Source organism: Cataglyphis hispanica, chromosome 5 (assembly GCF_021464435.1).
Source record: "Cataglyphis hispanica isolate Lineage 1 chromosome 5, ULB_Chis1_1.0, whole genome shotgun sequence".
NCBI lineage: Eukaryota > Metazoa > Arthropoda > Insecta > Hymenoptera > Formicidae > Cataglyphis > Cataglyphis hispanica.
Window position 1 is genome coordinate 4,835,341 of NC_065958.1, and position 16,872 is coordinate 4,852,212.

The 16,872-nt window shown below is 36.9% G+C and overlaps 2 protein-coding genes across 3 annotated transcripts in view; one reads left to right on the forward strand and one right to left on the reverse strand.

Annotated features, from left to right (window-relative positions):
• The window catches only part of LOC126849492 (uncharacterized), a 65,910-nt gene extending 53,722 nt beyond the window's left edge, over positions 1-12,188 (forward strand). The window contains exons 3-7 of one of the 2 annotated variants that reach the window (XM_050591386.1): positions 4,178-4,280; positions 5,172-5,194; positions 9,927-10,085; positions 10,769-11,117; positions 11,579-12,188. In XM_050591386.1, the coding sequence (XP_050447343.1) occupies positions 4,178-4,280; positions 5,172-5,194; positions 9,927-10,085; positions 10,769-11,117; positions 11,579-11,993 (1,049 nt within the window). In that variant the 3' untranslated portion in view covers positions 11,994-12,188. The remainder of the gene's footprint in view (positions 1-4,177; positions 4,281-5,171; positions 5,195-9,926; positions 10,086-10,768; positions 11,118-11,578) is intronic. The other variant, XM_050591387.1, reaches the window with a different exon arrangement.
• The window catches only part of LOC126849507 (uncharacterized), an 88,390-nt gene that overhangs the window by 67,607 nt on the left and 3,911 nt on the right, over positions 1-16,872 (reverse strand). The gene's annotated exons all lie outside the window — the stretch shown is intronic.

A 16,872-nucleotide genomic window follows, 5' to 3' on the forward strand; every position in this document is an offset into this window, starting at 1 on the left:
GATGCATATTTATCGTGAAAAGAATGTAATTAAGTTAAATTTCTAATTATCTTGACGCGGTCGAAGAGTGTTTAAGTTAGAAAGCGCACAAGGACAGAAGAAATCATCAAGCAAAGGTAATGACAACTTGCTATAATTATACATATTTGAGCTGCGTCATAATTTTACGATGCAGAAAGCCCGAAAGGACATTCCTGCTTGCCATTCAAATTGTCCAATATTCGTTATTTGTCAGGCTTTTATTCTTGGTGCTATATTTTATAAATAAACGCAAATTGCAATTTCGTCGATTATCAGCGATAATTGAATGGAAATTTATATTTTCGATTAATCGTTTGATTTAAAAAAAATGGTGGTAATTGTCATACACACATCAGATTGATCAGCCAATTAACGTTACGCTGTTTTCATATAAATATCTAAGATATTTTTTATTATTATTTTATTGTTTATATTAAAAGTCGCGCTAATTCTCTTGCTTATGCGTGAAGACTTGATACATCAAGAATTTTATACATTGTCGCATCGACATCGCGATCACTTACGAGAACTCTTACCGAGATATAATAACTTGGGAACATGGTACGTAATTAGGATGAAATATCTCGTACTCATACATGTCATTGAACACGCTCGGCTTATCGATCGAGAACCTCTTAAACGAGCTACACCGCTTAAAACCGGCAATCTTTGTGCGAAAGCCTATACGAACAAGTAATTGCTAATTTGCATAATGACCGCACAAAGTGCCATCTTACTTGATTGAACACATGAGTTCTTTTACCAGAGTCCAAACTGGAAACGAGCTACACGCACCTGTATCCAAATCTTTGCCCAATAAACTGGAAACAGAAATCACAGAATGCCGTAATAACAAGCATTAAACGAAATATGAATGAGAATATCCACAGGCGTGCAAATCAAGCGATGTAACGAGCCGCGACGATCAAATGAACACGAATGTCCATAAATCATGCAATCAATTTTAATAATCGCGACGCAAACCATACTCCAATTTTTCCAGTTATAAAAAGCATGAAATAAAACGTGATCGTGCCATTTATTTATGCCAAACCGTACGGACAAACTGTCGCGTGATCGTGCGAACTTTGACGGTGGCAACGAACACGTGTAAAAACGAGTATGTATAATATTCTCGACATGCCACGATTTGGCATCCCACGTATTGACCCCCCACGGATCGAAAATTAGATCCTGGTCTGGGTCGCGAGAAAGCTAAAAGGAGAGCAAGAGAGAGGGAGTGCCCGGTTATTCGCGCGGGCCCGTAATTGGAGTCCCCGGAATCCTGAAATACGAGGCAGGCTCTGGACCACCTGTCGAAATGGATCGCGAAACGATCTCTCGACGGCGAGACCAGTAAAAAGAGAATTCGCGCGAGACGAATACATGCGAGAATATAAAATACATACGACGTGACCGTCATGTCAATGTAACGAATGTAGACGTACGACTATCGATGAAGTCTAGAGAAATATCCAGCGGAGGAAAAAGTAGTTATCGACGAAAATCTCGTCGAGAGACTTTCAATGATATGCAAGGACCAATCACGGGACTCGTATATATAGAAATTGTTCAGAAGTTGAATAATGATCTCTCAGTGATTTTTTAAACTATATTTTGATTTTTAAAATATTAGATACAGCTATTATAAAGCTATTTTTTCATAAATAAACGTATTTGACGAAATATAGTTGCTTAGATCGGAAAAAGTAAGAATATGGCATACAATATATTTAGTTAAATGTAATTTCTCTTATGTAACTAAATTTTAGTTGTTAATGAGACAGAGAAGACTTGCAAAGGATATTAACTCTGACATACAGGTTGAAGAGACTACCTAACTAGCTCGGCTTGTGCAAAGATCAAAACAATTTACCGAGATAACTGTAACAGGGAACTCGCGCACGCTGACCGACATTAACACGCATTGGTCTAGGTGGTCAATCTCAGCGTGAGATGATTGATAACTCTCTTGTAAGCGTTATCAACCGCAGCGTGCACGCTGTTATGTTCATGTCAGGTACGTGACGCTGATAGACGGGCGTCTTGCCTTTTTCTCTCTCTCTCTCTCTCTCTCTTCTCTCTTTCGCTTAGGCTTTCCGGTCATATCCATGCAACTTGTCTTTAATTTAAAGCTATATGTCGACGTGTTCAACATGCTTCCCTTTTTCTAATTCATTCTTCTTTACGATTTTTTTTCTACTTAAGATGGTATTCGGAAATAACTGCTAATCTTTTGAAGTTGTGCATTATATAGGAAATGTCTTCTCTAACTATTTACTTACGCTCTTCATTGGAGACTTTCGAAAATAATTAGTTTGAAAACATTAGTTATTTATTTTTAATGTTAATGTTTTAATTTTTTTAATTCTGAGATGTAACGGCAGAATAAATTTCCGTTTAAAATTATTTATTTATTTTTTTTTTTTTTTAAGTATGAATTATGCGCAAAGCAGGAGATAGATCTCTTTTCCTTGTTTAGTTACGTTTAATTATATAAAGGCTAAAAATTATTAACTTTAAACATTGAAAAATTGTTGTTCTGTATACCTCTCTGTATACCTGAATTGCCTTACAATGATGAAGAAGCAACATTAACGGTGTATTCGTCGTATGCACAGTCGAGTACCAGTTCTCGATCACAGGCTTCTTCCCTTGGACAACTTCCTTTCCCTTTGATGTCCCTTTTTCAAACTCTCTGACCAGACTCTGAGCGATTGCAGTGTCGACAACTTGAAGTACATATAAACCCACGTATGCGTAGGTAGACCGGCACGAAGAGAGCCGCGTGACAAGGGAGTAATGAATCTACCTCTCCGAGTGAGCATACTTAGAAAGGTTCTCAAATAAAAGAGCCTGGTGGAATTCAAAAACTGCTGCGAGCAAAGAGCGAGTCAAAGTTAAAGCGCGCATTAAGAGTTCTTTTCGCGAATAATCTCGCGAGATCAGCGGGATCTAAGTAACCCGTTTTCTCGTTTGTAATTTTACGAGCGTCCGCTCTCCATTTTAACATTTAAGCTTGCGTTTGTCGTAGAGTCATCGCGATTAAAACTTTAAATAAGAACAGATCAGGAACATTCTGTGTGAGCTTAAGATATTTTATGATAACATGCGACGAACTCTAAAACCCGATTAATGAACGCGGGAAGAAAACCGCTCGGTGGCGCGCGATTATTTCGCGCGAAGCTCGCGATTCAACGAGTACTTTCCATACTCGTGGCTATGCAAACAGCTGATCAAAGAACTGATCGAGAATCATTCATCAAATGCTTAAATACATTCAAGGGCCACGGGAAATCATTAGCTGTCGATCATGAATCAGTTCAAAAGCTGATTACATTCAGGAAACGATCTCTTGATTGATCCACCGACAAAAGAATCTACTAGTACCTTTATTATTTCCGTTATACGCTCGTTCGTCGCCGCCGTTCCCTCACCATAAACCTGCGGTGCAATTCTCTTAATTACGTTCGCACGGACGATAATCTGAGGTCTCGTTAAGATCTGTGTGCGCGAGATAGCTGCCGCTGCGCGGCTTCGCGATGGAACGATTTCAATGGGATAAGTGAGATAGGTAAAGGACGAAGAGTGCTTTCGGTAGGTGTGCGGCAAGAATAATAGCGAAGGACGCCTAATAAACCTGCGGGTGTCCCGCTGCGCGGAAACGGGACGCGCCGGATGAGACTGCGAGCCAATTACGGGGGCGCCCGCGCGAAGATCTCGAGAGCCGATTTATACGATGCTCGTGTTTCATTCATATATGCATATACTCGATAAAGACCCGCGTAAGAAATTACGATAATAAGATGAAACTATATATATAAAAAATAAAACGGCAAAAAGTCATTCTTCGAATGTCATAATTTCGGCGAAAACAGATTTACATATGTATATTTGTTATCGTAGAAATCTAGAAATTCCGACTTTGAATTTTTTTGTTTTTAATTTTTTCTCAGTTTCTTTCCTTATTAAATTAATTTTGGTTGCACTTAATTTTAAATAAATTATGTTTGTATATTAATAAAATTAATAAGATACGAATTTTTGTATCGTCAAAATTCTGACTTAAGAAATTTTACATATTTTACTAATTTCTTGATTTAAATATCCTCAATTTATTTATAACATTGAATCTATAATTTCTAATTTTTTACAGAAGCTCCTGGAGAACTTGGATGGGTGCTGACTCTAGTGATAGTATCCTTAGTATCAGCCGGTATCGGGGCTGTGGTGATGATGACCCTCCTTCATTGTCGAAGGTTAGTATTACCTCTATTTCATAAATGCACTCGTATATCTTTTCATTAAAATAAATGACAAAAAAAGAAGATAGAAAATGTACAACACAAAGAATCGATTTCCGAAAACTTTTCTTTCCAAATTTTTGAAGAAAAATAATTAATCTGAATGCTTTAATCAGGATTAAATTTAAATTCTCGTAATAAACGCTATCTATTTCAATTTCCGTAAGAATGCTTTCTTCGAACGTCTCGCGAAGAAGCAGCTCGATACGGATCACCGCACCGACAGATGCGCGAGTCGATTGCGGTTTCAGCTTGCAGTCGTTTGATCGACTTTCTTAAATTACCTCCTACCGATGATACGTGATCGAAGCCGATCGATATTAAGAACGAGAATAAAACGGTCGCTAACTAGAGCGATTTGGTATAAATCCGGCAAGTGATAGTCTAATGGAATTTAGAAAGAGCAGAAGAACGAAGCAATGATACACAAGCATCATTTACGAAAGAATTACGACTACATCGGATCTTGATTAGAATTCCTGGGTAGACAGGAAACGAGAATTTTCATGATCGCGATCTTTCTCATCTTCCTCTCCGAAGGATATTCGTCTCGTAAAAGATGATTTATCAAACTTGATTGCCAATCTCTCTCTGCATGTTTCTTCACTTATAATTTCCATAAAAAAATGCTGATTATTTAGAATGATTAGGGTCTCTAATAAGTTCCGATGTATGAGTAGTCATTGCTGATTTATGTTTAACTCACTACTGTACTATAAATTTCATAATTTTAAAATAATGAATTATTATATGATAGAAAAAAAACTATAACTGTATTATTATATTTATAAAATAACTGCTAATGATTTCTTACGCACAAAATATCAATATTTTTATTTGTTACAGGATAAAGAGTGCCGGTGGCAGAGGTAAGCAAAATTTTATCATAATATTTTTTTTTACAAACATATTAGATTGTATTTTTTCGCTCATACTTTTAACGAAAACGACGAATTACAAATCTTTATAGATAATTTATGTATATAAGGAAAAAGAAGACAAATTTTAATTATGATCCAAATTTAAATCGATCTACAAAAATTACTCATAAAGAAAATAGGATTACGATTAGATTTGTCGGAATGAAAAAAAAATCTAAGATTTACTATCGAAACGTGAACTAGCCTTTCAATTATGTCGAATTAACATAGCATGTTCGGCGCTACGGGTTCGTGGCGATGCTGACAGGTCAAGTTCGAAACGATTCCCAATTATCCGAGTCCCCTACTGAGTTACCAGCTCGAAGAGCCCTTTTATTCGCTCGTTTCTTCATTATACGTTAATATATGACATTCACATTCACAATAATGCTTTCAGATATCTTTTATGACAGACCCTACAAAAGATGCTTTCAAAAACGTTCCTCGCTTTGTCATATCATAAACTTCAAATCATAGAAAAATATGGCAAAGATGAGAGTAATACATGAAGATTATTTATAAGAACATTATGTTATAATAATATGATTCAACGATATGTGACGTATAGAAAATTTAACTTTCAAAATGTGTAGTTAATATTCTCATTACGTCAATCATGTTCGCTTTCTATGATACAGTTCTTGTAAAAAAATAAAAGCGACAACCAGTCAGATCGATAATCGTGACCTGAGAACGTGAGACACCACGCTTTTAAGGAACATGTCTTCTATCAGGGGATAAGGGGAGGTAACTTCCTCATCTCGGTACACATCTAGAGTTGACTCACGATGTCATCGGAGTCTCGACGATTGTCTTAGTTCCAGACGGTAAAAGTAACGAAAAGCGGGCTCCTGTACACGAGTATGCGCGTGCATGTCGACGCGAAAGAAAAAGAAAGCAACACCGTCGTGACGTCGGATGTCAGCATCGATTGGAGTTTAATTAGTTCGCATAATGCAAGCCCCTCACAGCGATATAAACCGCGCATCCGTGTTGTTCGTTCTCGTCGCTTTTAAGGGATACCTGGGTGATGCGACGGACGGATGGACGGACGGACGTAGTCGAGCGACATAAAAGACAGTGAAACACGTCTAATTAACTTTCTGATTTAAAATCACCCGCGACACGATACGATCGACGAGCGAACAGCGGCGGCGAGTCGGCGAGACATAAAAAGACGATGAGCGAGCGGAAAGAAAGGAGTTGCCAGGGTGCTACCGCCTGGGATGCAGAGGTCACCCGAATTAATTATCTGACACTCGTTTCATTGAATTTCTTGAACCATTAACAGATACCATCGAAGTTCTCGCAACGTAATTTTTGTTTAGATTCTTAATGATTCTAAGTCTTGAGACTAGCTCAATTATTGCTTGCTAATTAAAAAGACATTCTTGTTAGAATTAAAGATATTCTTGTTAGTACTAAAATAAAATATATAAAGCATTAAAATATATATCTATTAAATCTTTAAAAAAATTATAAAGATTAAATCAAACTTTTAAAAAATTAATTAATATTTTCTGTAATATTACTAGCCTTCCATAATATTGTAATTTTTTTGTATCGAAAAAATATTGTTTGCATGATGATCTTGAAAAATATAAGAAAAAAGATAGTTTACAAATTTTGCAAATTAGAATCGCAAATAAACCGACATAAAATCTTCCATTAACAATTATATTGCTAATATTCATCTTGCATCAAAATAATCGACTAAGGTAGTCCGTGATGCAATTTATATTTACGGCCAGCAAGAGCGCGCAATTTCGTCGTTCTCGCCTCAGGGGCTAGCTCTAATCCGGTTTTAGAGCGGATAACAGCTAAGAGAAGTACGAAACAACCAAGATACAATTACACGTTAAGACGCGATGATTTATTGCTACCGTTTGAAACAATGGTAATCGTTAATCATAAATAATACATAGAAGAACTTTCTCAATGATATAGTATGTGTGGATTTTTATCTTGAAATAAGATGTTATTATATTTTTTATATAAATCGCTTATTTTTTTGGCAACAACAAAATTAAAAATATATGACAAGATATTTTATTTAGAAAAAAATTTTTTCAAAAATTCATTTTATATTGTTTTCTCAAAATAATCAATATATAGGTATAATACAATATAATAAATATTTTGCTACACTTTATAAAAAAGGCCGATAAATATTCGATTTATCAAAAGATTTAAATTTTTAATAAAATCCATATCAAAATTAGATTATAAGCACTGAGATTCGAAGTGCATCAATCTTACATCTCTACAAGATATCAAATAAAGTATTTCAGAAATATTTTCAATTTTGAGAATATCTTACATATTGCGTGTAATTTTAAATCTATTAAGTCCCTGTAATTCTTGATCAATAGAAATCCTAATTGAAAGTTTACCTCAAAAACTCATAAAATATAAAATTCATTATGCCGATATTTTATTAAATTAAACGTAATTGAATATTCCTCTGAACAAAAAATAAATTAATGAAAATTCGTTAATATAGTACATCCTCCCGTGCGCGTAGATTGCTTTGAATGCCACAGGGCGAGCAGCGCGTTAATAGACGGCTGAAAAGGATACTTTCGCGCAAAAAAGAACGGAGGTCCATACTATTCACGTTAGATTGCTGTGCGATCCTGCGAGTATAATGACGATCGAAGGATCGAGTAGAAAAGGTGAATCGAATTTGTTAAGTGCTGCATCAACTGGAACAATATTTCGGGCCAGTTTTGAAGAAATCATATGAAATTTCAAGAAATCATATGTTTGCAACAATATGCATTTGACATGTACATTTTTATATTTTTGCACAATTGATGCAAAATTCGTTTGTCATAAATCAGAATTTTATATTATGTCAATACAACAAATTCGTTGAATTATACGATTAAATAAATGATGCACGAATCATACGTGATTAATTAGATAAGCAAATTTACTGTCGAATGTATTCAAAAAATTATGTATGTGTCAAAAAATAATAAATAAACGAAATAAATACAACCATTATTAACATAACATATTTAATACATAATGTTCATGTTTAAATAAAGAGAAAATAAATATATTTATAATGATTTAAACTCCAGACGGATTTAATCGTAATAAATTATATTAAAATATTATTGCTTGAGATCTCACGCGTGGTATAAAAAGATTAGAAGGTAGGAAGTGAATTCTACGCCTTTAAGCTATCTGATCGTGACGAAAGAGTGTAACATTTGCCCCCCGTCGTCACGACATATTCCTTAACGCCACGGTTTTCATTTTTCATGTGTCGTCTAATTAATATTCCGCCTATTCTATTCTCATAATTCGTATAGGACGTACACCGCAGGTGACATGACGGCTTGGAAGAAGAAACGGAACCGATTATTTAAACTCTTCGGTAGTCGTAATCGTGCAAAAATATGTCGCAATCGTGTGGAGATTCAAAGTACTACTGTGCTTGAGTATGTTTCCGCAGATTGAGCACAAGGTTATTTTATAATTTTTTATATCGTCACTAACAAAGTTTTTACGTTATGTCATAATAACAATTTTATAAACAAAAATTTTCTATTACGTAATAGCAATTTCGCAATTGCACAAGTTTTTGATGAGAAACAAAAGATTTTATTTTATATTTTTATTTCAGAAATAAGATATCTATCTAAATCAGAAAACATTCAAAAAAAATTATACAAAACGCACACTCTCCATAAACACAATGACAGGCAAAAAAGTGTAAAACGAAAAATGAACTTTGATCAAATAGTCAACGATCTCTAACGTATCCATCAATCGTTTTGTTATAAACGCATATTATCGCGATCGCAGTGCCTGTTTCGGAAAAGTATAAATAAAATAATATTCCCTTTCGCGATGAACGACTTAAATGCATTAAAACGCAGGAGGAAAGAACAATGCGATAAACGAGACCCAGTTTCTCTGTTTCCCGGCAAATGACAATGACGCGCTTTTCAAGGCAGGTGAGCTCTTCGAGCGAAGGACGAAGGAGACACGCGTACGTGCGTAGGATGCGTGGACGTCTTCGTGGCGAGAATGGAATAAGTGAAGGGCTCACGAGATTCCCATAATCTCATTTTTTTCCTTCCGCGGCATTCTCATGAGCCTACTTATCGTCGCGGCGGTGCTTCTGATCTATAAATTCCGAGATCTTATTCCGTTCCTCTTCCATTCTCCGCCTCTTGCCCTCTTTTTTCTCTCTTTCCCCTATATATTCCATTACCCGCCTCACCCTCGTTGGTATGCTCTAACCCTCGACGCAATTCTATGAGAGTTCGTGTGACGTTGCGATGACAGGCTCACAATGAAGCCTATACAGAAAACAGCCGGTTTTTTTTTTTCATACACGGACGCATGTCATAATGCAGTGATCCAGGTTGCCGTCCATATACACGAGGGCAGTATTTATATCTACGTAAAGATGTATATAATATATATGTATACACGGTCGTATCGGGATTCGACCTCACCTGGCACTTCATATGCTTCTGCGCGAGAAACATACCTATCCCCGTATAGATTCAAGCGGATTCCGCTAGGATCATAATGCCTCTTTTAAGAGAAACGCGAGCTAACGAAATCCGAGCGTCGACTTTCGCTTTGACGCGCCAATGAATTTTTCCGGAATAACGAACCGTGCGTGATGCGAGAGCCTTTTCGCTTTTTGTTCCAGCAAGCTGCTGCGGGGTCGGCGTGGAAGATTCGAATGTACCCGACGTCGGCGGAGCCGCAGGGTCGGGTGGTACCGGCGGCGGGGTAGCCGTCATACCCGATCGGCCACCTCTCGAATTAGACAAATTACCGCCTTATCATGACGTAGCGCCTAGCCCTGGTGAGTGTTACATCCCATGTCAGATGCTTGCTTGTCTCGACGTTTGCTTCTTATGCATATGCGTACAGACGCTGTCGAGAAGAGATCGCTGAGAAATGACTGCTCGTTACTCGTGTGTTCCTAACACATTACAACGTGTTGTTGTGATCGCGTATGCGGTAGCACGTCCTCGTTGACTGTACGTCTCATTTCGCTCGCTGAAGAAAATCGAACGCTTACAGAAACCGGATCTCGCAACTTGTTCTTGTCGGCGTTTTCAACTAGTCGATAGCTCCGCAAGATCTTTTACGATGTTACGAAACGAGCTTGTACAACCTTGTGATAAGATAATGCTAAAGAGAATATCGTACACATGGAGAACTTTGAAAAACTCATTGAGAGAAAATGAAAGTAAAACTGACTCGGATATATACCTCTAATAGTTACATTTAATTAAAATATTTTTAGCTGGAATAGAAATTTATAAATATATGAATTATGAATATAGAATACGAATAATCGAAAAAAGTTAATTCAATTAATTAATGAAATAAAACAATTTGCAAAAGGCAGGGCTTAAGTGCTTTTTAATCTATCTTCAAAGCGTTTTTTCTTTCAACATTCGCATGTTGTCTACTTTGTAAAAAAGAAACTAATGTACTAATTATCATGGGTCAGAAATTGTTTATGAAATCGAACTTTAGGACACAATGTGTGGTCATGGTTGGGCTCTCGACGAGGCGGCGGTACCCCGGGAGTCGTCACGACCCCGCTCTCTCTTCCTCAGCATCGACGGGCGATGAATCTCCCGGTCGAGAATCACTACACCCACATGCAGACCGACGAGGCTCTGTACGCGGAACTGGACTCGCAAGCCGCGAGCTACGCAAGCGATCTACAGTTACAAATGAGAGGAAGCTCAACGTACGGTACGACTTCCGGCGGCCAGGACGACGAATATCACGAACTGGACGCGGCCAGATTACATCGTCATTACGGAGGTAGTGATGGATCGCTACAAACTGAAACACTTCGCACTCGGCACAGTAAAAGGTAAGTCCGATTCAATTTTATGAGAGCTATTCTTCTCTCAAGAGCTAATACAAAAAAATATATCTTTAGATATTATGTCTTTCATTGCTCTAGACATTAACAATTTGATAACCATCGCAAAATTCAATTGCTTTTAGAGAAAATATCGAAAAGTTTGCTATTCATTAATTATTCTTGAGTTAATTATCAAATTCGTAACAATCGTGAAAATAATGATTACGTCGGGCAATAATGATACGTAACAATAATCTATCGTCCCCTGACTTCCTAGATCGATAACGAATTCAATGTTTGTTCTGGCAATGCCTTCTAAAGGCAGCTAATTACGCGTTGTAAGAACGTGCACATCCAACACGCGTCGCCGCGTAATCGGCAGTTATCGATACGGTCGATGCATATGTTAATGGCACATTCCGGTCGAATGACCGGTTATTGAGAGCCTCGTTATCGGCTACTTCCAGGATACGAGAGCCGGACTATGAGATGTACGAGAACGGGCCGTCGACGCCGGTGCCGCCGGGTCAGCATCAGCAGCATCATCATCATCACCATCATCACAACCATCATCATCATCATCATCATCAGGAACTGAGGATCGGTAGCAGGAACAGCGAGCATCCCTCATATCAAAACACGGCGTATACCGGAAGCGACGCTGAACCGGATGGACCGACGTTGAGCAGCGCTCCCAGCAGTGCCTACTATAGCGATCTCAGCTCAAACTCGGTAAATCAACAGATGCCTTCTACGGCAGTGTCGTCCGCGACGACGACGACGACAATGACGAACTTACACCTGAATCCGCAGAACTTGGACGCGCCGCAATATAGACTCGCGGCGATCAACGAGAACACAGTGCCTTCGGACTATATTTAAGAAATGTTTCTTTCGAAACGGATGACGAGATGAAGCTTAAAATAGACAATTTCATCTATGTGCGTTTAATCTGCGTGTGAGAGAACTTTTGCGTAATATTTATAATTTAACTTTGTCCACAACAAGGATAATAGAAGTTGTATTCTTGTATTAAAAAAATAGAAATAAACGAGCGAATCACAGAAGAGATAAAAAGACTGTGAAATTTTTTGTCACTATCGTCGTGACTCGAAAGTTTCTTCAAGACAATGTTTCACGGTGCTCAGTTTTAAGCTTTGTTCGTACAAGAAGAATTAAAAAGATCGGGTAAGCGTCCGGCAAGAGACGTTATTTAACCGGCGGATGTATCGGGGACCGGTTCCGGATAAAATCGATTTCTTACTCGGCAACGTTCCATTTGCTCCTTTGTCGCCACACTTTGCGGTCCTGTTAAGACAATCGACACGCGAAACGACGAATCAAGCGTCGCGAATCGATCGGTAGCGCGACGCGGTCTCCTTTACTTTTGCACGCTGATAAAATACTAGATATTCAATGTCCGGATACTTTTTTAAGACAAGCCGGAAGATAAACCGGTTGGCAGGTAAGTGACCAGAGCAAATCGTGCCAGTGGAATTAATACACGATTAAACGCTACATCCTCGCGATGTCGACAAAATCTGCAGTTTTGACAAGAATGTTTATTGTTAGCCGTTAACCACGACTGAGCATAGGCTTGTTAGAATAGTGATGAATTTATGTTCACGTTCGATGCATCGTAGCTGCATCGCAGCACGCGAATATTTCGAGTAACTGAAGCCGGCTCAGGCGTGACGCTTGGTGCACGTGATGCAAAAACGTAATGATACCGAGAATCACCAAGAATCACGCGTTGCGGTTTCCAATCAGCAATAACATGTCAGATATAAATTGACATTGTCCAGATATTTCTGCGAAATTCAACTGATATCTGGCGAAAAAAATGGACCCCCATTATATTTGCCACCGTTCGTTCCATTCAAAAAGGGAAAGCAAAATTTCAGATCTATATTACGTGAAAGATTGACATATAAAACACTGTCTCTGTTTAAATTATTAAATTATTCTTCTAATGCAATGAGACTGCATCTAGCGCGGGTAATATTGCATTAGATTGAACAAAATTTGTACGAGAAATGAAAATAATAATTAGAAATAAAGTTGAAAATTGGGAAATTGTAATAAGCAATGATTCTTGACATTTTGGCTAAGAAATAAATACAAATCGAAAAGAGCATCTTTCATCAATAAATAATGGTAAAAGGAAAGCAGCTTGTTATATACATATATTATTAGTCTGTATTGTTATCTATATCTTATCTTAATCTTTAACTATTAGACAAAGTCAGCTTGGGCTCATCTAACGAGATTTCAATTGGAGGATTAATCCCGGATATAATCACGCGAGATTTTCGAATCAACTATGAATGTTACCGCGAAGAGGAGCCGCACCGCAGAATCGAAATGCCTACGCGATACGAGTGAAATAAAGTCGTTTTGAAAAGCAGGTGCTTTGTAATTTGACGTTCGAGACTGCCAGTCAGCGCCCTCGGCTACATCCGTCCGCTTTCTCTAAGCGGCGATACTCTTCAACATCCTCCCAGATTTATCGCGCAAATTAGGTCTCGTTTTCACGTGCGTGCCTCGATTACGGAAAATTGCAGAATTCCGTGCCGCATAATCGACGAACCATGATGTTCAACGAAGTACAAATACAAATATACTACTTTCATACGAAATGTCTTTTTGTAGATATTTTATTGATTATATATTTTCCGTTTTTTATTCTCTGCACGGAATACATATATATATATATATATATATATATATATATATATATATATATATATTATAAAGGATAACACGCGTAAGTCACCAATTTCAGGTAGTCTGGTTAATGGCTAGAAGATCGCGTGCTAACATAAGTCGGAAATATTCTTTACTGTTGACTTCATTGTCTGATTCTTCGAATCCCGATTCTTCGAATTTTGTCTTAAACTATCCATACATATAACAAATTGCTTCTATTTCAGTAAAGTACGGAAAAGACATATTGCATTATGAAGAAATTTAATGCTTATAATCGCAAATTATCTTCACAACCTCGGCATATAATATGATAATAAATTGTGGGAAATATTTCAAATTGGATACGAATGATCGCATGTGCGAAATATATAATCGAAGAATCGCGTCTAATCGGATTCACAAGGATTATCATACAAAGAATTACTCGAGCACTAAATAGGTTTCGATCTTAGCGGCATATTAAGTTCAATCGTTTATCTTCGATTTCCGATCGACAGCGGAATTAATTCATCTCGCTCAATTCGGCAAGGAATCGTTTAATCGTTGCCGTCGTGTTCTCTTAATTACCTTTTCAGACGAAGCCGATTGTTCCTCCGTCGAGACACGAATCCGAGAAAACGCGTTCTCTCGCTTCGCCTCGGAATTCTCCCGCGTGCGCATCACGTCTTTCACCTTTAACTCACCTGTGCGCTCACGCACGCACACCTACATCCGACTGACACAATCTTCTAGAGGGATACATGAGAGCGCTCAGCTAAACGTGCACATCTCGCTATATATGTATATGTATGTGAAAATAGTTTTAAAATCACTTGATTATTCGAATTTCTACTTAGCGCTGAAACATCTATTACATTACTGAATATATTTTTACAATTTTCATAAAAAAAGTGAAATCTAGTAACTAACTAACTATCGATGATCATTTCATTGACTTACATAATAAGAATAGCATGCTCTTTTAAACGTATTTCAATACTTTTTGCATGTTTTGGAAAAATTCTCGGATTCTCAATATCTATCAAGAATTTCTTAATTCATTAATATGCTATATAATTTATTATTGTTGATTAATTGTAAAAAGTGAAATTATAAAAAAGTGAAATATGGACTTTGTAATAAAAAAAAATTGAAAATGATAATAATTTTTAGAACAATCAGAACGTACTAAAACGTTTATGATCGCCAACCGTACGCAATATGTAGCGCGTGCGTATAAACAATACAGACATAAGACACAACACATAGTGCATTCTCTCTGCGGATATGCTATAATTAATTGCGCCCTCACGGCCACAATGGTAAGAGAGAACCTCTCGGTTCTCCCGGTGCAAGTATTATATCGCCGAAAAAAATCCCACGACCGCGCCATGCCATCGCGGCCGGATGGGTATCCCTTATCATGGTCGTGTGTGTGTTACGCGAATAGGAACGTATATTAGAAAGAAAAAAAATCACTTAATTAAAGTTCGTCTCATTTTCCTTTACGTGTCTTCCGTGTTTGCGTCGTACGCCGATACTCCTAGCCGGCTCGCATGTCTACGGGTAATTTGGAGTTATAATTTGAAAGGACGTTACTTGCATCTGTAATTTGCGTCTGGGTAGATTAGCTCGATCGCGTCACTATTTATCACAGAAAATCTCATAACGACGTTACGCTTCATTGCGATGAAATAGATGCCTCAATGTGAAATTTACAAACCGCATTAGTTTATACGCATTAGTCTGACTCTCGTAATGCGGAAATGTCTAATTTCGCATACACATACGCATACACACGGGAGAATTATTTATAATTCAGTCTTTAAATCATAAACAACAAAAAACATTTAAAATGTTTTAAATTATCAAATTTATTTTCAGTATTTTAGTTTTTCTATTTATTTCTGTTTTAGATAATCATGCTAAGACTCTTTTAATCCTTTAACTTTTTTATGCATTTGATTTTATAATATACTTTATAATAGCCTATTTGATTTTATAATAGCTTTGTAATAGTCATTAAAATGTAAACAATCGCTTTCATAAAACAACAGATACAAAGAAATTTTTTTATCTTACAAGTGACTAAGCAGCGAAATAAAACAACAAACAAATTAAAGAAAAAGGATTCAAAAAATAGTTTCTTTATTATTGCATTGCATAATTAAGAGTTCAATCTCTAATTATCAAAACTGTGTCATGAATAAAGATCAAGTTTTACTGCAATTAATACAAAAGTTAAAAGTGTATAAATAATAATGATCTGCGTCTTGTATAATTATATCTTAATTCTGCTTGCTGTTTAATTTACGAAACGTTTCATCGGAAAAATACAATTTTCGAGATCCGGCCAATCAATATCACCGATCGATCACTGAAAATTCAGGCGAATAAATTCCCGAGAATTTTTCTTTTAGTTAGAAACTTCTCTTTATAATGCCTTCTCTTACCACGACGGCTTTTGCAGGTTTCGTCGGACGTCTTAAAATGATCGTAGGGTTCTCGGCCCGCCCTAGCCAAACGTACCGCATGTTCGTTCAGACTACGGGATATATAAATTATACATGTAAATATACGGGCGGCCGACTCGAGAGATCGAACTGCGAGATATCAAGATATGTGTTGGCGATTCCCGCACCTTTCCCTCCCTTTGTTGAATCCTCCTAGCCTCTCGAACTCGAGCTCGCGCATACGCACATAGGTAAGAATTCACGCATTACGTGACAAATGTCGCCGTCATTTTCATAAATCGCAAGGCTTTCAAAATTGCGCATTTTCTATTTGCGATACAAACGTCGATTTCGGTTACGAAATAATTACAGTTTTCTCTTTTATATACATATATTTTTTATTGATGTTTTAATTTGAAAAAAATAGACACTTAATTAAATTTAAAAATTTATTAACAATATATATATAAAATATATTTCAAATTAAAAAACATTAGTTAAAAATATACATAAAAGAGAAAACTAATTTTACTTTTCCGCTAGCATCTATTTTGTTAGATTTTTATTTTTAATGTGATAATTTTTCTAATATTTTTTAATTTTCCATTTTGATAGCAAGA